General features: G+C 49.9%; 1 protein-coding gene across 3 annotated transcripts in view; it reads right to left on the bottom strand.

Annotated features, from left to right (window-relative positions):
- Nucleotides 1-21,060, bottom strand: part of CLCNKB (chloride voltage-gated channel Kb) — a 33,250-nt gene that overhangs the window by 5,002 nt on the left and 7,188 nt on the right. For all 3 annotated transcript variants that reach the window (XM_081870982.1, XM_081870981.1, XM_081870983.1), the window contains 13 exons: nt 17,675-17,803; nt 16,251-16,379; nt 13,600-13,739; nt 11,542-11,619; nt 10,172-10,250; nt 7,807-7,932; nt 5,920-6,004; nt 4,461-4,562; nt 3,069-3,153; nt 2,632-2,805; nt 2,361-2,430; nt 1,773-1,883; nt 368-581 (listed from right to left, as the gene is read on the bottom strand). In XM_081870982.1, the coding sequence (XP_081727108.1) occupies nt 368-581; nt 1,773-1,883; nt 2,361-2,430; nt 2,632-2,805; nt 3,069-3,153; nt 4,461-4,562; nt 5,920-6,004; nt 7,807-7,932; nt 10,172-10,250; nt 11,542-11,619; nt 13,600-13,739; nt 16,251-16,379; nt 17,675-17,803 (1,522 nt within the window). The remainder of the gene's footprint in view (nt 1-367; nt 582-1,772; nt 1,884-2,360; nt 2,431-2,631; nt 2,806-3,068; nt 3,154-4,460; nt 4,563-5,919; nt 6,005-7,806; nt 7,933-10,171; nt 10,251-11,541; nt 11,620-13,599; nt 13,740-16,250; nt 16,380-17,674; nt 17,804-21,060) is intronic.

The following is a 21,060-nucleotide window of genomic DNA, read 5'->3' on the forward strand; positions in this document are numbered from 1 at the left end:
GATATAAAGGATTAAGTAAAAATGAATTGGTGAAAGAGAGAAGGTAAAATTACAATATGTTAAGATAAATTATCAGGATAAAAACAAAGTTGGAAGGATTTGCTGGAATATTTAACTGAATTAGAATACAAAAATGGGAGGCGTGAGGAAGTCAAGGAAATAAGTGAATGTAAGTAAGCGAGTTAAAGGTTTGACTTGTTTTTTATTTCTTTTTTCTTTTTTCTGTTTTTTGATGATATGTATTGTTTTCTTTTTTTTCTGTAACCTTTAAAATCTTAATAAAAATTTATTTTTTTTAAAAAAAAGAGAAGCAGTGTCCCCACTTGCTCCCCCACACCCTGCGACGTGGGAGGGGGTTTCACCTCACCCAATGTGCCTGCTTCGGATGCGTGGCAGGTAGGGCAGCTTCTTGACGATGATGGTGCCGTCGTAGAAGGAGGGCTGGAACTTCTGGGCGATGGCGTTGGCAATGAGCACAGCGAGGATGACGGGCAGGATGTGGGCAATCTGCCCCGTCATCTCGAAGGCCAGCAGGGCCGTGGAGAGGGTGTGGGTGACCGAGCCAGAGAAGGCTGCTGCCCCTGGAGGGAGGAAAACAGAATCTAGAGCAAGGGTTTGTCCCTGAAGGGGGGGTCCTGAGGCAGGCCGGCGACTCACCCTGGGTGTGGGTCCCTTGTTAGCCGCCCCGATTCCTATTCCAAGTCCCAGAACTGAGCTGGCTGGGGTCTGCATCTTGCTTGAAGAGCATTCCGCACCAGAGCAGAGGAGCTCAGTGGTGGGGAGGACAAGTCATGAATCGAACACAGCTCTGTCCTCCAGCCCTGCCTAATGGCAGAGCTGGCCCTCCTCTGTGCTGGTATCGCACCGGGATTAACGGTTGTGGCCTCCCCCTGCAACACGCCCCCCCCCAGTGTGTCTGAGCTGCGCAGGACTCCAGGGATTCCAGGTTCGGTTTCCTCCAAATAAAGGTCAGCGGAGACTGTGGCGTCTTCAAGATACAGTCATAACTCGGGTCGAAGTTGCTTCAGGTTGAGCGCTTTTGGGTTGCGCTCCGCGGCAACCCGGAAGTAACGGAGCCCGTTACTTCCGGGTTTCGCTGCTCACACATGCGCAGACAGTCAAAACGACGTCACGCACATGCGCGGAAGTGCCGAATCGCAACCCACAGAAGCGCAGTCGCGGGTTGCGTTCGCTTCGGGATGCAAACAGGGCTCCACTGTATATGGTTCTATTCACATATATGTATGACCTATGGAGGGGGTGGGTCACGGCATCCGAAGAAATCTTGCTTCTCCATTTGTTGCCATTTTTGATCCAGCACGGAGCAAGCAAGTCCCTCAGTCTCTGGCCTCCAGCTCAGCTCCCTCACACCTCTCTGGGTCTTGTTCTCCTACCTAGCAGCAAGGTGGGGGGTGGGGTGAAGCCTTGGAGCCCAGAAGGCCCCACCCCTCTTGCAACCTGGCCCGTTTTTGCAGGATGCTGATGAGGACATTTCAGTGGCCGGCCAGCTCCTCTAACCCTCCCTGTATACAGGACCCCAAGAATTGGGAGAGGAACCAAGGGCATCCTCCAGACAGATGCCCCCTGCAGAATTGTAGTGAACAGAGGCGCTCACTGTCATTGCAACCGTGAGTCCCTGGGGTGGAGGGGGAGGGGCCGTGTGGCAAAGTTTGCAAGTGTCTGCCAAGCCGTAGTTGCCTAGACCTTTGGCTACTGTGGCTTATTGGCTTGCCCTGTAGCAAGTGCCCACCCCACCTGCTTTGCAGACTCACCTGCCAGTGCGTAGCTTCCAGGAGTGATGAGGCTGGAGCCCCCCTCCGATGAAATGCCCTGGGGGAAGAGGAAGGCGGCGGTTTCCCCCACCAGGCGCCCGAGCGCAGCTCCTGTCATGGGGGTGGGGAAAGAGGAGGAGGACGACGAGGCAGAAAGAAACCGGTTGCATCTCCGCGACAATCCTTTCCAGACCACGTCTACACTGCACGCTCAAACTGGTTTTGAACTGGATTAACTGTCATGGAGATCCCCTTCTCCAGCCCGTTTGGTACTTGGCAGATGGAACCAGCGAAACTGATCCTGCGTTTACCTGTGGTTCCTGCATTGCAGGGGGCTTGACAAGGTCACCTTTCCAACCCTCCAGTTCTTTGATTCTGTGACCCAGTCAGTGGCGTAGCGTGGGGGGTGCAGGGAGGGCCGGCCGCACCGGGCACAACATCTGGGGGTTAGGGTTAGGGGGCACAAATCCACGGGTTAGGGGGCGCAAATTAGTTGCCTTGCCCCGGGTGCTGACAACCCACGCTACGCCACTGGACCCAGTATGGAGGGGGGGTCATCTGATGCAGGGAGATGGGGGGGGCACTTACCATAAACAAAGACGGGCATGAAGTACCCAGCGGGCATCGGCATGGTAGTGGCCAGGATCAGCATCCAGAACTGTGAAAAGAGCGAGGAAAAGTGAGGCCGAGGGTAATGGCTGCTTGCTTTCAGACAGCCTGTGATGCCACGGCATGCCTGAGAACACTCCAACTCCTGAGGGTGAAAGCACCGTAACAGAAGTGGGAGGGGAGTCGCCTGAACCCTTCCTCCCTCATCAGAGAGCCCCCCCCCCGTGTGCTTCAGAAGCGGGCCTGGTACCTTCATGAACAGGAAGACAGCCAGCGTGCCAAAGATGGTGATGTTGGGGTCCCACCACTCGAGCCACAGGTTGTGGGTGTCGACTTGAAGGGGCCTGGCCAGCGATGCGTTTTGGGAAAGGGCGCTCCAGGTGTGGTTGTCAAGGAGGGAGGTGAGAAGTTCCTTCATGCTCAGCTACAGGGGAGAAAAGATGGGGGGTCTGGAAGGGCTGGCGCAAACAGGAGCACAAACGCCCACCCACCCTCCCCCTTTTTGTCTGTGAGGGGGCCGGTGGGTTCCTCTTTCTGTGCCACCAGACAGGTTGGCCTTTGGCCAGTTCACTGGCTGGTATCAGTCCTGTGGGTGCCACCTGTCGTTATTCAGCAGGGAGAGGGGGGCACTCTGCGTATGCTCCAGTGTGCTCTGTGCTGGGAAGGAGAGCGATACCCAGTATTTACCCTAGAGGCCATGAACTGCCCCAGGCCCGATGGGAAGGTGATGGAGGAGAGCAGGAGGGCAACCAGCACCGAGTAAAGAGGTTTCCTGGAAAAAGGTACCAGAAACAAACAGACAAAAAACTAGGGTTACTTTTCAGGATTGAAAACGAAAGGCAGGGCTTCCCTGCCCAAAGCTAACTCTGATGGCAGACCAGCAAGTCACACACAGCTCAAAGCAAAAATAGAAAAGATCATTTGGTGGAGGAATCTGTACATTTTCCAGGCATCACAAAGCTCTTCCACCAGGCAGAAGGTGCTGAGGATTTCTGTGCCACTTGAAAGCTTGCATAAAGGTAAAGGTAAAGGTACGCCTGCCCGTACGGGCCAGTCGTGACCGACTCTGGGGTTGCGCGCCCATCTCACTTAAGAGGCCGGGGGCCAGCGCTGTCCGAAGACACTTCCGGGTCACGTGGCCAGCGTGACAAAGCTGCTCTGGCGAGCCAGCACCAGCGCAGCACACAGAAACGCCGTTTACCTTCCCGCTATAAAGCGGTACCTATTTATCTACCTACACTTAAGAGTGCTTTTGAACTGCTAGGTGGGCAGCAGCTGGGACCAAACGACGGGAGCTCACCCCGCTGTGGGGATTTGAACCACCGACCATACAATCGGCAAGTCCTAGGCGCTGAGGTTTTACCCACAGCGCCACCCATGTCCCGAAAGCTTGCATACAAGGGAGAATATTTTTTCTCGGGGTGATGGAGGAAGTAATAATAAAATGCTGGTCCATCTCTACCATGGGTAGACAGACTAAGGCCTGGGGGCCAGATCCGGCCCAATCGCCTTCTAAATCCGGCCTGTGGACGGTCCGGGAATCAGCATGCTTTTACATGAGTAGAATGTGTGCTTTTATTTAAAATGCATCTCTGGGTTATTTGTGGGGCATAGGAATTCGTTCATTCCCTCCCCCCCCAAAAAAAAATATAGTCCGGCCCCCCACAAGGTCTGAGGGACAGTGGACCAGCCCCCTGCTGAAAAAGTTTGCTGACCCCTCTACTGTCACTCACTTTTAAATACCTTGCGCACAATATGCTTTTTTTCTATACCCTGCTCATTCTGTTCCCAAAGCCAGAATATTATTTTTTTTTGTAATCCCTATGTCATGGAAAACCCAAGAAGACCCCAAATATGTGAAAGGAGAATGTCAGCTGCTACGATTCATTTGTGCTTTCATGGAACATTTATCGCCAATGCAACAACCAGGCGAGGCAAACTTCTGTTGTTCCCGTTTTGCAGAGTGGGAAACTGAGGCTGAGAGGCAGCAGTGTGTTCAAGGCCAGTCGGTCGGTCCTTGCAGGACCTCACCCCGCATGCCCCCCAGCGCATGGCCCCCACTCCCAAGGTATGACTTACTCCTCTGCAAGCAGCTTGGCTGTGAAGCAGTTCCTCCGGACATAGCCCAGGAACCAGCGCTGGCAAAAGAGGTAGGCACAGCTCACCACTCCACAGACTGCGCTGCAAAGAAACAGGGGAGGGAGGGAGGGAGGTTAGGGTCACTTTGGCTGCTGGGCACACAATACCCCTTCGGTGTCACCCCCACCCCACCCCAAGGCTGCATTACAAGGAAGGAGATGGGTCACATCCACCCCCATACATTCAGAGCATATTTCAAGCACATGGTGCCCCCATGAAGGACCCTGGAAACTGTACTTCCCCCCCCAGAAGCCTTGACACGGTTATAAGAATGCTAAGGTCTCAAATATAGAATGAAGGTTCACAAATGTACAAGGCAAACACATGCACAAGTATATAAACCACGTGTCTGAAATAGTACAGGAGAGCAATCCTGAAGTCATTTTGACTCTCTCATATATTTCTCTGCAAGGAAGAAAGAAATGGGAAAAGCTTTCCAATGGTCTTTGGACTGTAGGGGCTTACACCTCCCTTTTCAAATATAGTCTGGCAAGTATCTGTTAAGCTGAGCGAAATATCAATATGCGTAAGAGATTCAGGAACTAAAGTATTTACCATCTCAAAGGAATGGCCAGGCTACCCAGAAAATACAACAAAGTAAGGCATTTATCGGGATGCGGGTGGCGCTGTGGGTTAAACCACAGAGCCTAGGACTTGCCGATCAGAAGGTCGGCAGTTCGAATCCCCGCAACGGGGTGAGCTCCCGTTGCTCAGTCCCTGCTCCTGCCAACCTAGCAGTTCGAAAGCACTTCAAAGTGCAAGTAGATAAATAGGTACCACTCTGGCGGGAAGGTAAACGGAGTTTCCATGCACTGCTCTGGTTCGACAGAAGCGGCTTAGTCAAGCTGGCCACATGACCTGGAAGCTGCACGCCAGCTCCCTTGGCCAGTAAAGCGAGATGAGCGCCGCAACCCCAGAGTGAGCCACGAATGGACCTAATGGGCAGGGGTCCCTTTAGCTTTACCTTTAAGGCATTTATCAGGTATCCTGGCAGAAAGGAGAGAAGCAACACTCTCAAATATCTGCTGGGGACCACTTCTGTGATATATATATGATTTTTTGGGAGGTGTCTTGGGGTACAGGGTGGGCAATTTCAAAAGTCTTTATAGGGGCTTGCACACCATTGTTCTGGGTTTCTCCTACCTCCTTGCAAGGAGAGAAGGGAACTCTGTTGCAACAGAAAAATAAAGATCCCCCTTGCTTTCTATGGATCTTGCCTCCATCCATTCATCTCTGACCGACCATTGACTTAGGGGACTCAGTCCCTTCAGGAGTTGGGCAGCAAAAGCCAACCCCCCTAGTTTTCCCTATAACAGCACACCCCAGTTCCCAGAATTATTGAGGGGATGCTTTAAATATATGGGGTGGACCTGACCCCAAAATCCCTCACCCATCTCACCCGAGGAACATGAAGAAGAATGTCTCTGGCAGGTCAAAGGGGAAGTCAATCTTAAAGCTGGTCTTGAAAAGAGCCATGATGGTCTCTGGGAAGGGAGAAAAAGCGAGGTGTTTTAAACACAAAACAGGGGTGCCCACAAAAATAGAAGCCCCCTTCCTCATCTACCTGTGTCCCTCCCCACTTTCCTTCCACCCAAGACCCCCTTCCCCAATTTCTCACTTTCCCCTCTTCTCTCCCCCGTCTCGCTTAAGCCCACCCCACCGATGGCCAACATTTGCAGAAGGCCATTTGCTTGGGGCCAAACCCCACTTTGCTCTTGCACAGCCAGGCAGGGGAACCAGCGAGCCACATTGTTTAGCACCCATCACCGGCTCACCATGGCTGCTGAGGTTTGTCCCCAGAGAGCCTTCCTCCATCACCAACATCCAGCTCCAGGGTTTCCCAAACTGGGGTCTCCAGTTGTTTTTGACTACCATTCCCATCATCCCTGACCACTGGTCCTGCTAGCTAGGGATGCTGGGAGTTGTAGTCCAAAATCAGACAAGTTTGGGAAACCCTGCTCTGGAAACATCTTCACGCAGCATTGGTGGTGGCTGGTAGGGCAGGAGGCAGGGAGCCCAACAGTAGGTGGTGCCAGAGCCAACTACAGGCAAACTGCTCCTAGCCTTGCACCTTCCATCCTTCTTTTTCGCCTCCCGGCTAGTTCTTTTTCAAGGGCAACACTGAGCCTAAGGAGGATTAGCTGTGGTTCCTGCATTGGGGGGGGGGGTGTTGAACTAGATGACCCTTTGGGAAAGGGAGGCAGGCAGGCAGGTGGGCCTGGAGGGGTGAAGACTGAGATTGGTGGGGCAAAGCCCCCCTTGGCACACATAGACCATCCTCCACTGCATGGGGGAAATGGTAAGGAAGGGAAGGGAAGGGGTTCCAGGGAGGGGGACACACCTAGCCTGTTTAACTAGGGCTGCCATATTCGCAAAAGTGAAAATCCGGACAAAAGTTGTTGAGCTTTTTTTCCTTTAGGGGTGGAGGGGAATCAAACATTTTTGGGATTTTAAAGGGTTTTTTAAAGTTAAAACAAACAAACATCCTACTTGCCATACATTGGGGTTTCCCCAGACATTTTGCCGATTCTGCGAAAATCTGCCCAGACGCCATTTTCAAGCATATGGCAGCCCTAGTTTCCCTTCCATTTTGCAGCAAGGGTTCGGCACTTCCAACAAGGTCGCCACAATTGCTCAGTCATCTCTTTCCAGGGCAGTTGTGGTCAGTTTAGAATATTAGTATACCTGAAGGAGCGTCTCCACCCCCATCGTTCTGCCCGGACACTGAGGTCCAGTGCTGAGGGCCTTCTGGCGATTCCCTCATTGCGAGAAGCAGAGAAGCAAAGCTACAGGGAACCAGGCAGAGGGCCTTCTCGGTGGTGGCACCCGCCCTGTGGAATGCCCTCCCTTCAGATGTGAAGGAAATAAGCAGCTATCTTCTCTTTAAAAGACATCTGAAGGCAGCCCTGTTTAGGGAAGTTTTTTAATATTTAATGCTGTATTGTTTTTAACACTTGATTGGGAGCCGCCCAGAGTGGCTGGGGAAACTCAGCCAGATGGGTGGGGTATAAATAAATTATTATTATTATTATTTCCACATGTGAGGCTTAAACTGCTGTATCCCAGCAACCCCCCCCCCAAATCAAATCTATTTCCAGCCCATGCAAGGTAAGAGCCTAAGATTGTGCTTAGCTTGCCAGAAAAAGCAGCAGGTGGGCAGAGGTGTTTACTATGTGGATGAACACGCTGGCCAGGGCGCCCAACACTGCAGAGCAAACTGGAAGCAAGAGTTTCTCTCCTCCCACCCGCTTTGCACTTCCCCAGCAACTCTGCTCAGCTTCCTCACCTTGTTCGCTGTTGAAGACGGCCAGAAGGCGAAACATGAAGGCCCCACAAGTGGCTGAGAAGAATCCCCTCCAGTAGTCCCGGACGGCGAAATGGGAGGACACGACCTCGATGCTGAAGAGGACCCCTGGGTGGGACCAGATTAGGAGGAGAATGGGCAGGTGAAGAAAACAGGTAAGGCAGAGGTCGGCAACTGGCAGCCAATATGCCCCGACCAGAGGCGCACCTAGGCTCCCTTGTGCCTTGGCAAGGAGATGCATTGATGCCTTCAAAGTTGGGAGAAACCATAGACAAGAAACTCATAAAGTTTTGAAATAAAAAAATTAAGGTCATGTGTGTGTGTGTGTGTGTGTGTGTGTGTGTGTGTATGGGATATATATATATATATGGGATGCGGGTGGCGCTGTGGGTTAAACCACAGAGCCTAGGACTTGCCGATCAGAAGGTCGGCAGTTCGAATCCCCGCAACGGGGTGAGCTCCTGTTGTTCAGTCCCTGCTCCTGCCAACCTATCAGTTCGAAAGCACATCAAAGTGCAAGTAGATAAATAGGTACCGCTCCAGCAGGAAGGTAAACGGCATTTCCATGCGCTGCTCTGGTTCGCCAGAAGCGGCTTAGTCCTGCTGGCCACATGAGCTGTATGCCGGCTCCCTTGGCCAATAAAGCGAGATGAGCACCACAACCCCAGAGTCGGCCACGACTTGACCTAATGGTCAGGGGTCCCTTTACCTTCTCTCATATATATATATATATATATATATATATATATATATATATATATATATATATGCAGGTTTTGGTGTCCTCGGGTGTCTTCCCGTGTAAAAGTTGGGGTGTCTAGGCGACGTTTCGACGAGGTCTCACTCGTCATCTTCAGGCTGGTGCTTTCGGCTTCTTGTTACTGGAACAGAGCAGGATCTCAGTGTTTGAGTTCCTATAAATACTGTAGAGGGGGTGTGGTGTATAGCCTCCAATGTTCTGGGCAGAGAGGAAGTTCCCAGGCTAGTGTGCCTTTTCTTCTTTTGTTCCTTAATTACTTGAGAGATATCTTGAGTGATTTCTTGAGTGATATCCTGAGTACCACTTAGGTGGGTCATTAGGTGTGGATTAGTTGTTAAAGTCTTTGTGTCTTGACCTCTTGAACTTTGTGAAGAGTTTTCCTGAGAAGATGGCTGTACTGTACTTAGTTGTGCTCTGGCTTGGCTTCGTGTATAGGGGCGAGCTGTGGTTTTGTGGCTTGTGTCAGCCAGATCTGTGTAGGGATTGCAGGGGGGTGCAACATCCGGAGGTGCCACCATGGATTGGCTACTGGATGGTGTCTGTAATTCATCTGTGGAGAGGGTCTGGGTTTGGGTCTGGTGTGGTTGATTGGTGTTGGCGTTCTGTGTGCCTCTGGATCTGGTGTCAGTTTTTGTGGGGAGGGCTAATTTCCAGATGTCTGGCAAGCGGGATGTGTCGTCACGCTTGTTCATGTTGTGAGGGTGTTTCTCTATCTCGATGGCTTCCATGATTATTCTCTTGTGGTGATGTTCCGTGTTAAAGGTATGATATTTCTGGGGGTGGTCTTGGACTCCAGGGCGGGCAATTTAAAATGTCTATATAAGGGCGGGCACACCTTTGTTCTGGGTTCCTCCTCCTTTCCTGTGTGTGAGGGGAGCACCCTGTTGCAACAGATCAATAAAGATCAGGCTTACTAGCTGCTTTGCTTCTCAATATTCTCTGGTTGGCCTCTGTTATTTTCTCCGACCGATGGAGAAGCTACAAAGGACTCTATAAGGGCTCTTGTGTCCCCCATAAGGGAATAAGGGCAGATCCTTGTTTATTACAGTTTGCTGTTTGTCGCCTCCTGTGCTCTACCCAGTGGCGTAGCGTGGGTTGTCAGCACCCGGGGCAAGGCAAGTAATTTGCGCCCCCTAACCCATGGATTTGCGCCCCCTAACCCGTGGATTTGCCCTAACCCCAGATGTTGTGCCCGGTGCGGCCGGCCCCCCCTGCACCCCCCACGCTACGCCACTGGCTCTGCCACTGACTTCCTCCACGGCCGTGACTGGATCCCTCAGCTGAGGCACCCAGAGGAGTCTGCATACCTTGTCTCGCTGCCCAGAGCTGTGAGGGGGGCGTCTCTTACCCATTTCAAACCAGAGTGGAGAGGTGTGGTTTTTGCAGGCCCCTCGCCAACACAGCCCCCTTCCCCCAATGACCACTTTAGACATGAGCTGCTTGACAGCGCGACACAAAGCGTTTTCACCAAACACGCACAAACTCCAAGCTCTGTAAACTTTGCAAGCCACTTGCCAGCTAGGTTTACTGAATCTGACCCACGGGGCAGGGCAAAGCTTTGCTGGTCTGTGTGCTTGTTTCTCTTACCGCTGATGGGAGCCCCGAAGACAGTGGCCACTCCAACAGCTGCTCCAGCCACCAGCATCTCGTTCTGTTTGCTCTTATTCTAGGAGGAAGAGAGATCCGTTTGCTAAGTGCCTCTTGCATCTGCCTGAGAGCCAGCACGGCTGAGCATGAATCCCCCCAGGGCTCCAGAATGGGTGCTGAGTGCTGCATTTGCCTTCCAAGCCAGCAGGAGCCACTCCAGTTTGACCCCTTTCCAGCTCTGTGCTCAGATTATTAAACTGAGCAAAGATTGGGGGAGACAATCCGTTCCTTCCGGTTCCTCTCTGTTTATCATTTCTCAACCTCTTAAATCCAGTTCTCATTTCAACATTAGTGATTTTTGAAAAATAAAATAAATGAGATCTGCAACATTCTAGTGCGAATGTTGTTCCTAGTTCCTGATAGGCTCATCTGTGTGTGTGTGTGTGTGTGTGTGTGTGTGTGTGTGTGTGATTTTGCCTAATGTACACATTTTTTTTTTTGCAAAGCCATTTCTCTTAATATAACACATTTGTGTATGTTGCTTTTCCCTAATGCATGCTCTTTATGTACACTTTGCCCTGGTTCTATGCATTTCTGTACACCTGACTCTGCCTTGCAAAATTTGGAAAGGTCCAAATTTCAGAGGATGGCTGCAATTTAGGTTTGCGTTGTTAGAATTCCTGCTCCATGATTGCAGTCACGGGATTGTTGTCTATCACATGACGGTATATGTTTTGACTCCACAGAGTGGGAAGTGAAAGGATGTTTCTGTTACTGTGTTCCGTGAAGTGGGACTATTGTCCTTTGTTCTTTTTCTCTTTGCTGTCTGTTGCTAGAGAGAGAGGGAGCCATGTTGTAGTGCTCTGTGTGTGTTTATATGTAAATAAAGTAGATTAGCCAAAATGCTGAGTTGCTGAGGCCTGTCACGCAAGTTGCGAAGACTCTGCGGATCCCTAGGTGTGCCGGTGTTAATTGGCATCGGTTGCTGTGATGTTCGGGCTGAATAAAGCTTTTGAAGATCCCGAACGATCGACCAGGAGGGAGAGAACATGCCAGTTGGGCATGTGTCTTTACCAGGGTCCTACTCGAGTGTAGGACGAGCTCCTAACATGCGTATTGTTCTGGACTCACCTCTAACGTGAATGGACTCGAATTTCTCCTCTGTCTCCCCTGCCTCAAAAGCACCCACTGAAAATGCGGTGGGGTGGTTATTTTGTGGGGGCAGAAATCACCTCTTCAGCCACCCTGGTTGTGACTGTAGGAAGGTGTCAAGAGGGACAATGAATCTCCATTTATCAATCTAGTGAAGGAATGCTTGGGCAGGCCCACTCCACGCCTTGGTGGGGGGTGGCAGTCCCCTTGCTCCTTACCTCATATTCCCCAGAGACACTGGTCCGAATCTTCCCTAAATAGGCAGCGATCATGCTGGATAGGTGAACGAAAGGCCCCTGGGGGAAGACAAGAGGAGGGCAGATTAGTAGAGGAAGGGATTCTACAATTATATAGGGATGCTTGGGCTGCGATTCCTACATTGCAGGAGATTGGTGAACCACCATCTGGTATGCAGGCTGAGACCCTGCCTGCCCGCGGACTGTCTCATTAGAGTGGTGCATGCTCTGGTTATCTCCCGCTTGGACTATTGCAATGCGCTCTATGTGGGGCTACCTTTGAGGGGGACCCAAAAACTACAACTAATCCAGAATGCGGCAGCTAGAGTGGTGAGTGGGAGCGGCTGCCGAGACCGTATAACACCAGTCCTGAAAGACCTACGGTACATTGGCTCCCAGAAAGTTTCCAAGCACAATTCAAAGTGTCAGTGTTAACCTTTAAAGCCCTAGTCAAAACAAAATAAAAAAATTCCTTCCAGTAGCACCTTAAAGACCAACTGAGTTAGTTCTAGGTATGAGCTTTCGTGTGCATGCACACTTCTTCAGATACACTGAAACAGAAGTCACCGGACCTTTCTATATAGTGAGAAGGTGGGGAGGGGTATTACTCAGAAGGGTGGTGGGAATGGGTGATTGGCAGATAGCTGCGATGAGCCTGTTGACGACTCTTAACGACTGCAATAGGTCTAACAGGAAAAAGCAAGGGGTGAGAAGGTGAAAAATGGCTTTGTCATGTATAATGAGATAAGAATCCAATGTCTTTGTTCAAACCAGGTCTCTCCATAGTTTTAAGTTTGGTGATAAGTTGCAATTCAGCAGCTTCTCTTTCCAGTCTATTTCTGAAATTCCTTTGTAATAGAATTAGAAATGTAATAGAATAGAATGGATTCTTATCTCATTATACATGACAAAGCCATTTTTCACCTTCTCACCCCTTGCTTTTTCCTGTTAGACCTATTGCAGTCGTTAAGAGTCGTCAACAGGCTCATCGCAGCTATCTGCCAATCACCCATTCCCACCACCCTTCTGAGTAATACCCCTCCCCACCTTCTCACTATATAGAAGGGTCTGGTGACTTCTGTTTCAGTGTATCTGAAGAAGTGTGCATGCACACGAAAGCTCATACCTAGAACTAACTCAGTTGGTCTTTAAGGTGCTACTGGAAGGAATTTTTTTATTTTGTTTTGACCATGGCAGACCAACACGGCTACCTATCTGTAACTTTAAAGCCCTAAACGGCCTCGGTCCAGTATACCTGAAGGAACGTCTCCAGCCCCATCATTCAGCCCGGACACTGTGGTCCAGCTCTGAGGGCCTTCTGGCAGTTCCCTCACTGCGAGAAGTGAAGCCACTGGAGAGCCAGGCAGAGGGCCTTCTTGGTAGTGACGCCCACCCTGTGGAACACCCTACCTTCAGATGTCAAGGAAATAAACAACTAGCTGACTTTTAGAAGACATCTGAAGGCAGCCCTGTATAGAGAAGTTTTTAATGTTTGATGTTTTATCACATTATTATTATTATTATTATTATTATTATTATTATTATTATTATTTTGGAAGCCACCCAGAGTGGCTAGGAAAACCCAACCAGATTAATAATAATAATAATAATCGCAATCCCTTCCTACTTTACAATTTTATGATTCTGTAGGAATCCGGTGTATCTCCTGCAGAGGGTGGCATGGTCCACTGACCCAAGTTTCTTGAGTGGACCTGGAGGCAAAAATTGCAGGCCTCCAACTCGCCTCCTCTCCTAGACCCAAGCTACCTTGCTCTAAAGCTGCTGGGGGTGTGTGAGCCTCTTTGCAAACAGCCACAGGGTGTAAACCAGGCATCCCCAACCTTCGGCCCTCCAGATGTTTTGGACTACAATTCCCATCATCCCTGACCACTGGTCCTGTTAGCTAGGGATCATGGGAGTTGTAGGCCAAATCACCTGGAGGGCCGCAGGTTAGGGATGTCTGGTGTAAACGGTGAAGAAGAGCTCTGCAGCCTAGAGGCCATGGGTTGCTTCCCTTTGACCGACCAACGGGTCACTTACGACTTTCCCAAGGAAGATGGTGCTTCCACATGCCAGGGTGCAGGTCAGGCCCACGACTTTGGCGCTAAAGTTCTCGATGGCCAGGTATTCTTCCAGGATGACCCCCGTCAGGATGATCTTGAGCTCAGGAATGCCGGAACCTGGAAGGAGCACACAGGGAGGAGGTTCCAGGTTGTTTTAGCCTTCTCCTTGGCCCACCTCACAGGAGGCCTGTTATGTATTCAGTGGCCTGTGTTTGCCTAAGCTTAAGTCTGGACTGAAGGGACGCGGGTGGCGCTGTGGGTAAAACCTCAGTGCCTAGGACTTGCCGATCATATGGTCGGCGGTTCAAATCCCCGCGGCGGGGTGAGCTCCCGTCTTTCGGTCCCAGCTCCTGCCCACCTAGCAGTTTGAAAGCACCCTTAAGTGCAAGTAGATAAATAGGTACCGCTTTATAGCGTGAAGGTAAACGGCGTTTCCGTGCACTGCGCTGGTGCTGGCTCGCCAGAGCAGCTTCATCATGCTGGCCACATGACCCGGAAGTGTCTCCGGACAGCGCTGGCCCCGGCCTCTTAAGTGAGATGGGCGCACAACCCTAGAGTCGGACACGACTGGCCCGTATGGGCAGGGGTACCTTTACCTTTACCTTAAGTCTGGACTGAGGATTCTGAGCTCCTGTGTTCTGATTCGATACACGTTGTCCAATCACAGAACATTTCAGGATTTGGGCCTCTGCCATTGCCCCTTGAACCCTGAGTCGTGATTCGCAGTTTAGAAGTTTAGACAGCCAATCACGTTGGCAGTGGGAGTGGCCCAGGCTCTCAGGAATGTATATAAGCAGTTGCTTTGCCTCTGTTTCCCAGTTATGTGGTTCAATAAAGGTTCTTGCTGTTATCACTGTGTCTTGCCTCATGGGAACCCACCTTTAAGGCCTTTGCGGAGTTAGCCAATTAGTCCATCTAGCTCAGTTCTGTCTACACTGACTGGCAGCAGCTCTCCAGGGTCTCGGGCCCCACTTGGAGTTGCTGGGCATTGAACTCAGGGACCTTTGGCATGCAAAGCAGAATGTTGTTCTTATAAGCGGCATTCCTTGCGAGCTGAGTGAAGACCCTTCCTTTAAGATGCAGGAACTGAGGACCCTTGGCCTATTGAGCTCCGTCTTGTCTACACTGACTGGCAGAAGCTCTCTGGTTTTCAAGCAGGGAGCCTCTCCCAGCCCTACTCGACGATGCTGCCGGGGCAGGGCTGGATTAACCATTAAGCAAAACAAGCACGTGCTTCGGGCATTGAGGGAAAGGTGCACCGCAGGAAATTTTCCACTGCCAGATTTTTAACATTAATGGCCACAAATTGCTCAGCTGAGCATTCATTTTCTCAGCTAAAGTATATTACAAATCCCAACAGAACAACTATACAAACAAGGCATGCTGGATGCCTACTAAGTATAGTAGCAAATGTGTTACGTCAGATGTTTTGAGAATCTGATCAAAGATTTTGCAATTAAAAAAAGCAGAATAAATTTTTTCAAACACAAATAAAGTGGAAGTATACAAAAACAAGCAGCATTTTCCATCTTACTGTAGGTTTTGTTTCATTTCTAAAAATGGAATTTTATTTTACTGTTTACTATTTATATTTTGAATTAGGTATATGCAGGGGCAGTGCTTTTTTTTCTAAAACGTTTTTTTAAAGGGTACTCTCATTTTGACTCAAGAAAGCCACCATTTTGTAGGCCACCGTCAGGGGTAGCAACGGAACGGACGATTCACCACGCTAGAGAAGAAACTAAAATTTTTAACATTTTTAGTTTGTTCTCCTGTTAGATTCACAAAATGTTTCGGGGTATGCGTACCCCTGCGTCCCCCCTGAAAAAGCACTGTGCAGGGACATCAAAATCTATTAAGTGCTTAGGGTCTCTAAAGCTCTTAACCTGGCCCAGTTCCAGGGGTTAGATCTGGGGGCTTCTGAATGCAAGGCTCTACCACTTGAGCCCTGACTTTTCCCCAGAGTAGAAACTCAGTGGCTTCCTGCACCCCAGTCCTCTACAAATGAATTGTGTTTACACTCCTTCCTAGCTGCATCAGGCTTCCTTTTGGAAGGAAGGTAAAGGTAAAGGTACCCCTGCCTGTACGGGCCAGTCTTGCCAGACTCTAGGGTTGTGCGCTCATCTCACTCTAGAGGCCGGGAGCCAGCACTGTCTGCAGACACTTCTGGGTCACGTGGCCAGCGTGACGAAGCTGCATCTGGCGAGCCAGCGCAGCACACGGAACGCCGTTTACCTTCCCGCTGGTAAGCGGTCCCTATTTATCTACTTGCACCCGGAGGTGCTTTCGAACTGCTAGGTTGGCAGGCGCTGGGACCGAACGACGGGAGCGCACCCCGCCGCGGGGATTCGAACCGCCGACCATGCGATTGGCAAGTCCTAGGTGCTGAGGTTTTACCCACAGCGCCACCCGCGTCCCTTCCTTTGGAAGGAAAAGGAGGTGCAAATATGACAGTTAAGTGGTGAGCAGGAGTACCTAATGTTCCTTCTCCTTCTCTTCCCTCTGCTGATAAGTTGCCAGGGAATCAGGCAGGCTGTTGAGCTGTTGGTGGTTTGGGGCTGGGGCAGGCTCCGCACCTTGGCCGCCAGTGGCCGACCCCTGCTCCCACTCGCCCACCCAAAGGCTCACCTGCAGAGTGTGGTGTGATGCTCTGTGCAAAGCCAGTCGAGAAAGCCGACAGCGCGACGGGGTACATGGTCCAGGAGAGGTACTTCAGCACCGGGTAGTCCCCAATCTCTTGGTAAAGCCACATGTGGGCTAAAGAAACAGAAAGGAAAATCGACATGTCCTTCTGGACGCATCGCCTAGCAGCTGGTTCAAACTGGGCAGCTTAACACAAGGATGGAGGAACCCATGGCCCTCCAAACGTAGTTGGATTCCAACTCCCCTCATCCCTAGTCACTGGCTGGGCTGCCTCAGATTGGAGGACCACACAGGCCATTTACTGCCCCTGGCTACCCCCATCACTACTCTGCCTTCTTTTGGGGTTTTTTGGACTACAGTTCCCATCATCCCTGACCACTGGTCTTGCTATCTGGGGAAGATGGAAGTTGTAGTCCAAAAAAACCAACACCCACAACCCAGCTAGAGACCCAAAATTGGGAAACACTTTTCTAAATGACTCCCAGGCTCCCTTCCAATTCTGTGATTCTATGAATGGACAGATGGAAATCATATGTGGCACTCTGGATGTTGCTGGACTCCAACTCCCATCATTCCCCTGACCATCGGTCATCCGGGCTGCTGAGGCTTCTGGGAGTTGGAGTCCAGCAGTGAACCGAAGGGCCTCACACTGTCTTCCTCTGCCTTCGCATTTCGCCCAGTCCTTTTAAAAGCTGTGCAAGAAGGTTAGTTTTGTGAATAGCTTCTCTGGGCGGCTGTGTTCTAAGGGCTTCGACGTCCACAATGTCATTGCAAGTCAATAATTGCTGCTAATTGGGCCCAAAGGCAGAACAGAAGTCTTTTAAATGAATGAGCCCATTAAAGGGGATACATGCGAGGAGGCTACGATCCTTCCTGTAGGGGCTCTGATGGGAGAATATTCAACTAAGTACCCAACTAAGTCGGGGATTCTTTAGCATTGCGGCAGGCGGGCTAGACTAGATGAGCCCTGGGTCCCTTCATTTCTGCAATTCTGTGGTTTTACTAAGGTTTACACTCACAATGAACCCATTGAAAACAATGGACCAACGTTGGCAAAGTCTATTAATTTAAAAGGGGCAACCCAGCCAGATGGGTGGGATATAAATAATAAAATCATCATCATCATTTAGCCCAGTGTTTCCCAAACTTGGGTCTCCAGCTGTTTTTTCAGACTACAATTCCCATCATTCCTGGCCACTGGCCTTGCTATCTAGGGATGATGGGAGTTGTAGTCCAAAAACAGCGGGAGACCCAAATTTGGGAAACACTGATCTTGAGCAAGCTGATGCAATGCAAGAATCCAATTAAATAAATCTGATGAATAATAATTTAGCTCTCCGGTTCTCCTGCTGCCTTTCAGAGATTAGGGGCCTAAAGCTGACTGAGAGCGGTCAGGGGGTGTCTGTTACCGTTGGCCATCCTGGAGACGGTGAAGTCCATGGCGAAGCTGACCAGGGCCATGATGACCCCCAGGGCGAAGAGGAAGTACCAGTCGTCCCCCACGCGGAAAAGTTGCCGCTTGACGAACTCCAGGCAGCCTGCAGGCGGCAGCAGAGGACCAGGGTGTGTCAGGTACGTTGGCACTCATAAGAACAGACGCCCAGCGGAGGGTTTGGGGGGGGGGCATCTACAGACCTTTCATTTGGCACACATTGGAATCCACCACCACACCCCCAAAATGCTGACATTCTTATATGCAAATTAAAAGACGCCTGCTTCTTGGGAGAAAAGCAATGACAAACCTAGACAGCATCTTAAAAAGCAGAGACGTCACCTTGCCAACAAAGGTCCGTATAGTTAAAGCTATGGTTTTCCCAGTAGTGATGTATGGAAGTGAGAGCTGGACCATCAAGAAGGCTGATCGCCGAAGAATGGATGCTTTTGAATTATGGTGCTGGAGGAGACTCTTGAGAGTCCCATGGACTGCAAGAAGATCAAACCTCTCCATTCTGAAGGAAATCAGCCCTGAGTGCTCACTGGAAGGACAGATCGTGAAGCTGAGGCTCCAAGACTTTGGCCACCTCATGAGAAGAGAAGACTCCCTGGAAAAGACCCTGATGTTGGGAAAGATGGAGGGCACAAGGAGAAGGGGACGACAGAGGACGGGATGGTTGGACAGTGTTCTCAAAGCTACCAGCATGAGTTTGACCAGACTGCGGGAGGCAGTGGAAAACAAGAGTGCCTGGCGTGCTCTGGTCCAGGGGGTCACGAAGAGGCGGACACGGCTAAACAACAAAAATGCCCATGCTAGTGAGGAGTCACAGAATTGTAGCGTTGGAAGGGACCCCAGGGTCATCTAGTCCAACCCCCTGGGATGCAGGAATCTCAGCTAAAGCATCTTGACAGATGGCCATCCAACCTCTGCTTATAAACCTCAAAGGAAGAGGAGAAGTGGATAGGACTAAAATTCAGGGTCACCCGATTCAGCAGAGATTCCAGGCAGGCAAATCAAAAGGACTTGTCTGCACTGTTGTGAAATGTAACTGACGGAACTCCCTGCCACAAGGTTCTGATTCAAATTGGCTTAAATAGGGAGAAGCTGACACCCACCCACGGAGGGAGACGAGTCTGTTACATCGCAGGGGGTTGGACTAGATGACCCTGGGGTCCCTTCCAACGTTACAGTTCTATGACTCCTCACTAGCATGGGCAGCCAGGATTTTTGATGCGGGGGCGGGGGGAGGGGAACCTCAGATTTGTATTGGTTTTCATTGATTTTTTTGGAGGGGGTAGCTGCGCCCATGCTACGCTCATGCTCACTAGGCCTATATTTATAAACATTGGATCATATCATGACACACTTGGGGGTAGGGCTTTGAGATGGGGCAGCGACAACAGAAAAGAACACACAAAAAAACCTTTCACCAGTGCGCGCTGGAAGTTATCAAAGCTGTGCCTTGCAGGAAGGTTAAATCTATTGCGTCCAGAGATCTCAGATTCCTTTCTGAGCAATTTGGCACCAAATGGAATCAGCTCGGCTCTCAGTCTTGTCCCACTTGTGCTTGGGGGGGGGGGGGGGGGAGGAGAGACGCAGGAAAAACACAAAGTCCTGGACAAAGTCTCCTCTCCATTCCCCGCCGGGTGTATTTTGAAGCTGGCCAGACGCAGGAATGACCGGCCAGGGAGCGTGTGGGTCCATACCATAGCTAAATCCCTCTCTGGGTCACCACGTTGGAATCCCATTCCCACCTCCTTCTCCCCCCCCCCCCCCACCTAGGCGGCCACTTCCATCGCCGTCCGGGCAGGGGCAGGGAAAGGTCTGGTTCTTGCTTCAAAACATCTCTGGCGAGTTCACGGGGTTTCTCTTGGCTGGGGCGCAGCGCCAGTTTTCGAGACCGACAGAGCTCCGCCTTCATCAGATGGGACTGTTGTTTAGGGACCAACAAGCCCTGCCTACATGAGAGCAGATCGTGCATTTTCCATGACAGCGTCTTAGGCACATTGCCTCGCTTGCAAATTCGGATCATGCCTTTCTCTCTCAAAGGCAGGCAGGTTCTTCTTCTGCCTTGATTTCTCTCTCGCACTTGATCAAAAACACTTATTGTTTATAAAATATATATTTTTTTATAACCGCTTGGCTGTTAAAAAAAACAGCAACAGCAACCTCAAAGCAGTTTTGCAGAAAAGGAGTAAAGCAATAAAATTACCAGTAGGGAAAATAACTATGATAATTCAAAACGTTCAGAAAGTTAAAATAGCAGTGGACTGCAAACAGATTAAGACGGCTTTCTAATAAACATTTGGGCAGGCTTCCTTAAACAAAAATGTTTTAGCGAAGGGGCCTGCCTGATGTCAATATACAGGGGGGAATTCTAAGTGCTACCAGTCTGAAAAGATGGACTATATGGAATTGGCGGAAATGACTGGCAGAATCCGAACCAGGGAGAAGAGTCGGTGGAGGAAGACTGGAGGAAATTTAAAGACTATCTACAGAAACATTGTAAAATTAATATTTGTTAGAAGGATATTGGAATAATATTATATGATTTTAGCAGGAATGATATAAAGGATTTGGGAATAACTGACTGTTAATGGGTGAAAGGAGGAAAAGTAAAATTACATTATATTAAGACAATTTACAGGACAAAAATTTGAAAAGAGGGAAAGGATTTGCTGAAATAGATAATCGACCTAGAATACAAAAAAGGGAGGTGTGAGGAGGTCAAGGAAACAAGCTAATGAAAGAATAGAAAAGAGAATTGATGCTTTTTCTTTTTTCTAATTTTGTTTTTTGTTTAATGGGTTTTATTCTTCTGGTTTTTTCCCCCTTTTTTATTGTGGTGTGTTGCTTGGTTTTTGTTTAACGTGGTATGTTCATTTTTTCTTTTTGTAATTCTTGAAACTTTAATAAATTCATTTAAAAATAAATAAATGAAAAGATCGACAGTACGTCAGCTCCCAGTACTTTCTGAGCACAATTCAAAGTGTCAGTGTTAACCTTTAAAGCCCTAAATGGCCTCGGTCCTGTATACCTGAAGGAGCGTCTCCACCTCCATCGTTCAGTCTGGACACTGAGGTCCAGCGCCGAGGGCCTTCTGGTGGTTCCCTCACTGCAAGAAGGGAGGTTACAGGGAGCCAGGCAGAGGGCCTTCTTGGTGGTGGTGCCTGCCCTGTGGAACGCCCTCCCACCAGATGTCAAGGAAATAAACAACTTTTCGACTTTTAGAAGGCACCTGAAGGCAGCCCTGTATAGGGAAGGTTTTAATGTTTGAAGTTTTACTGTGGTTTTTATAATTTGTTGGAAGCTCCCCAGAGTGAGCGGAGTTCCTGTATTATTATTATTATTATTATTATT

Source organism: Podarcis erhardii (assembly GCF_964252035.2).
Source record: "Podarcis erhardii genome assembly, chromosome: 7".
NCBI lineage: Eukaryota > Metazoa > Chordata > Lepidosauria > Squamata > Lacertidae > Podarcis > Podarcis erhardii.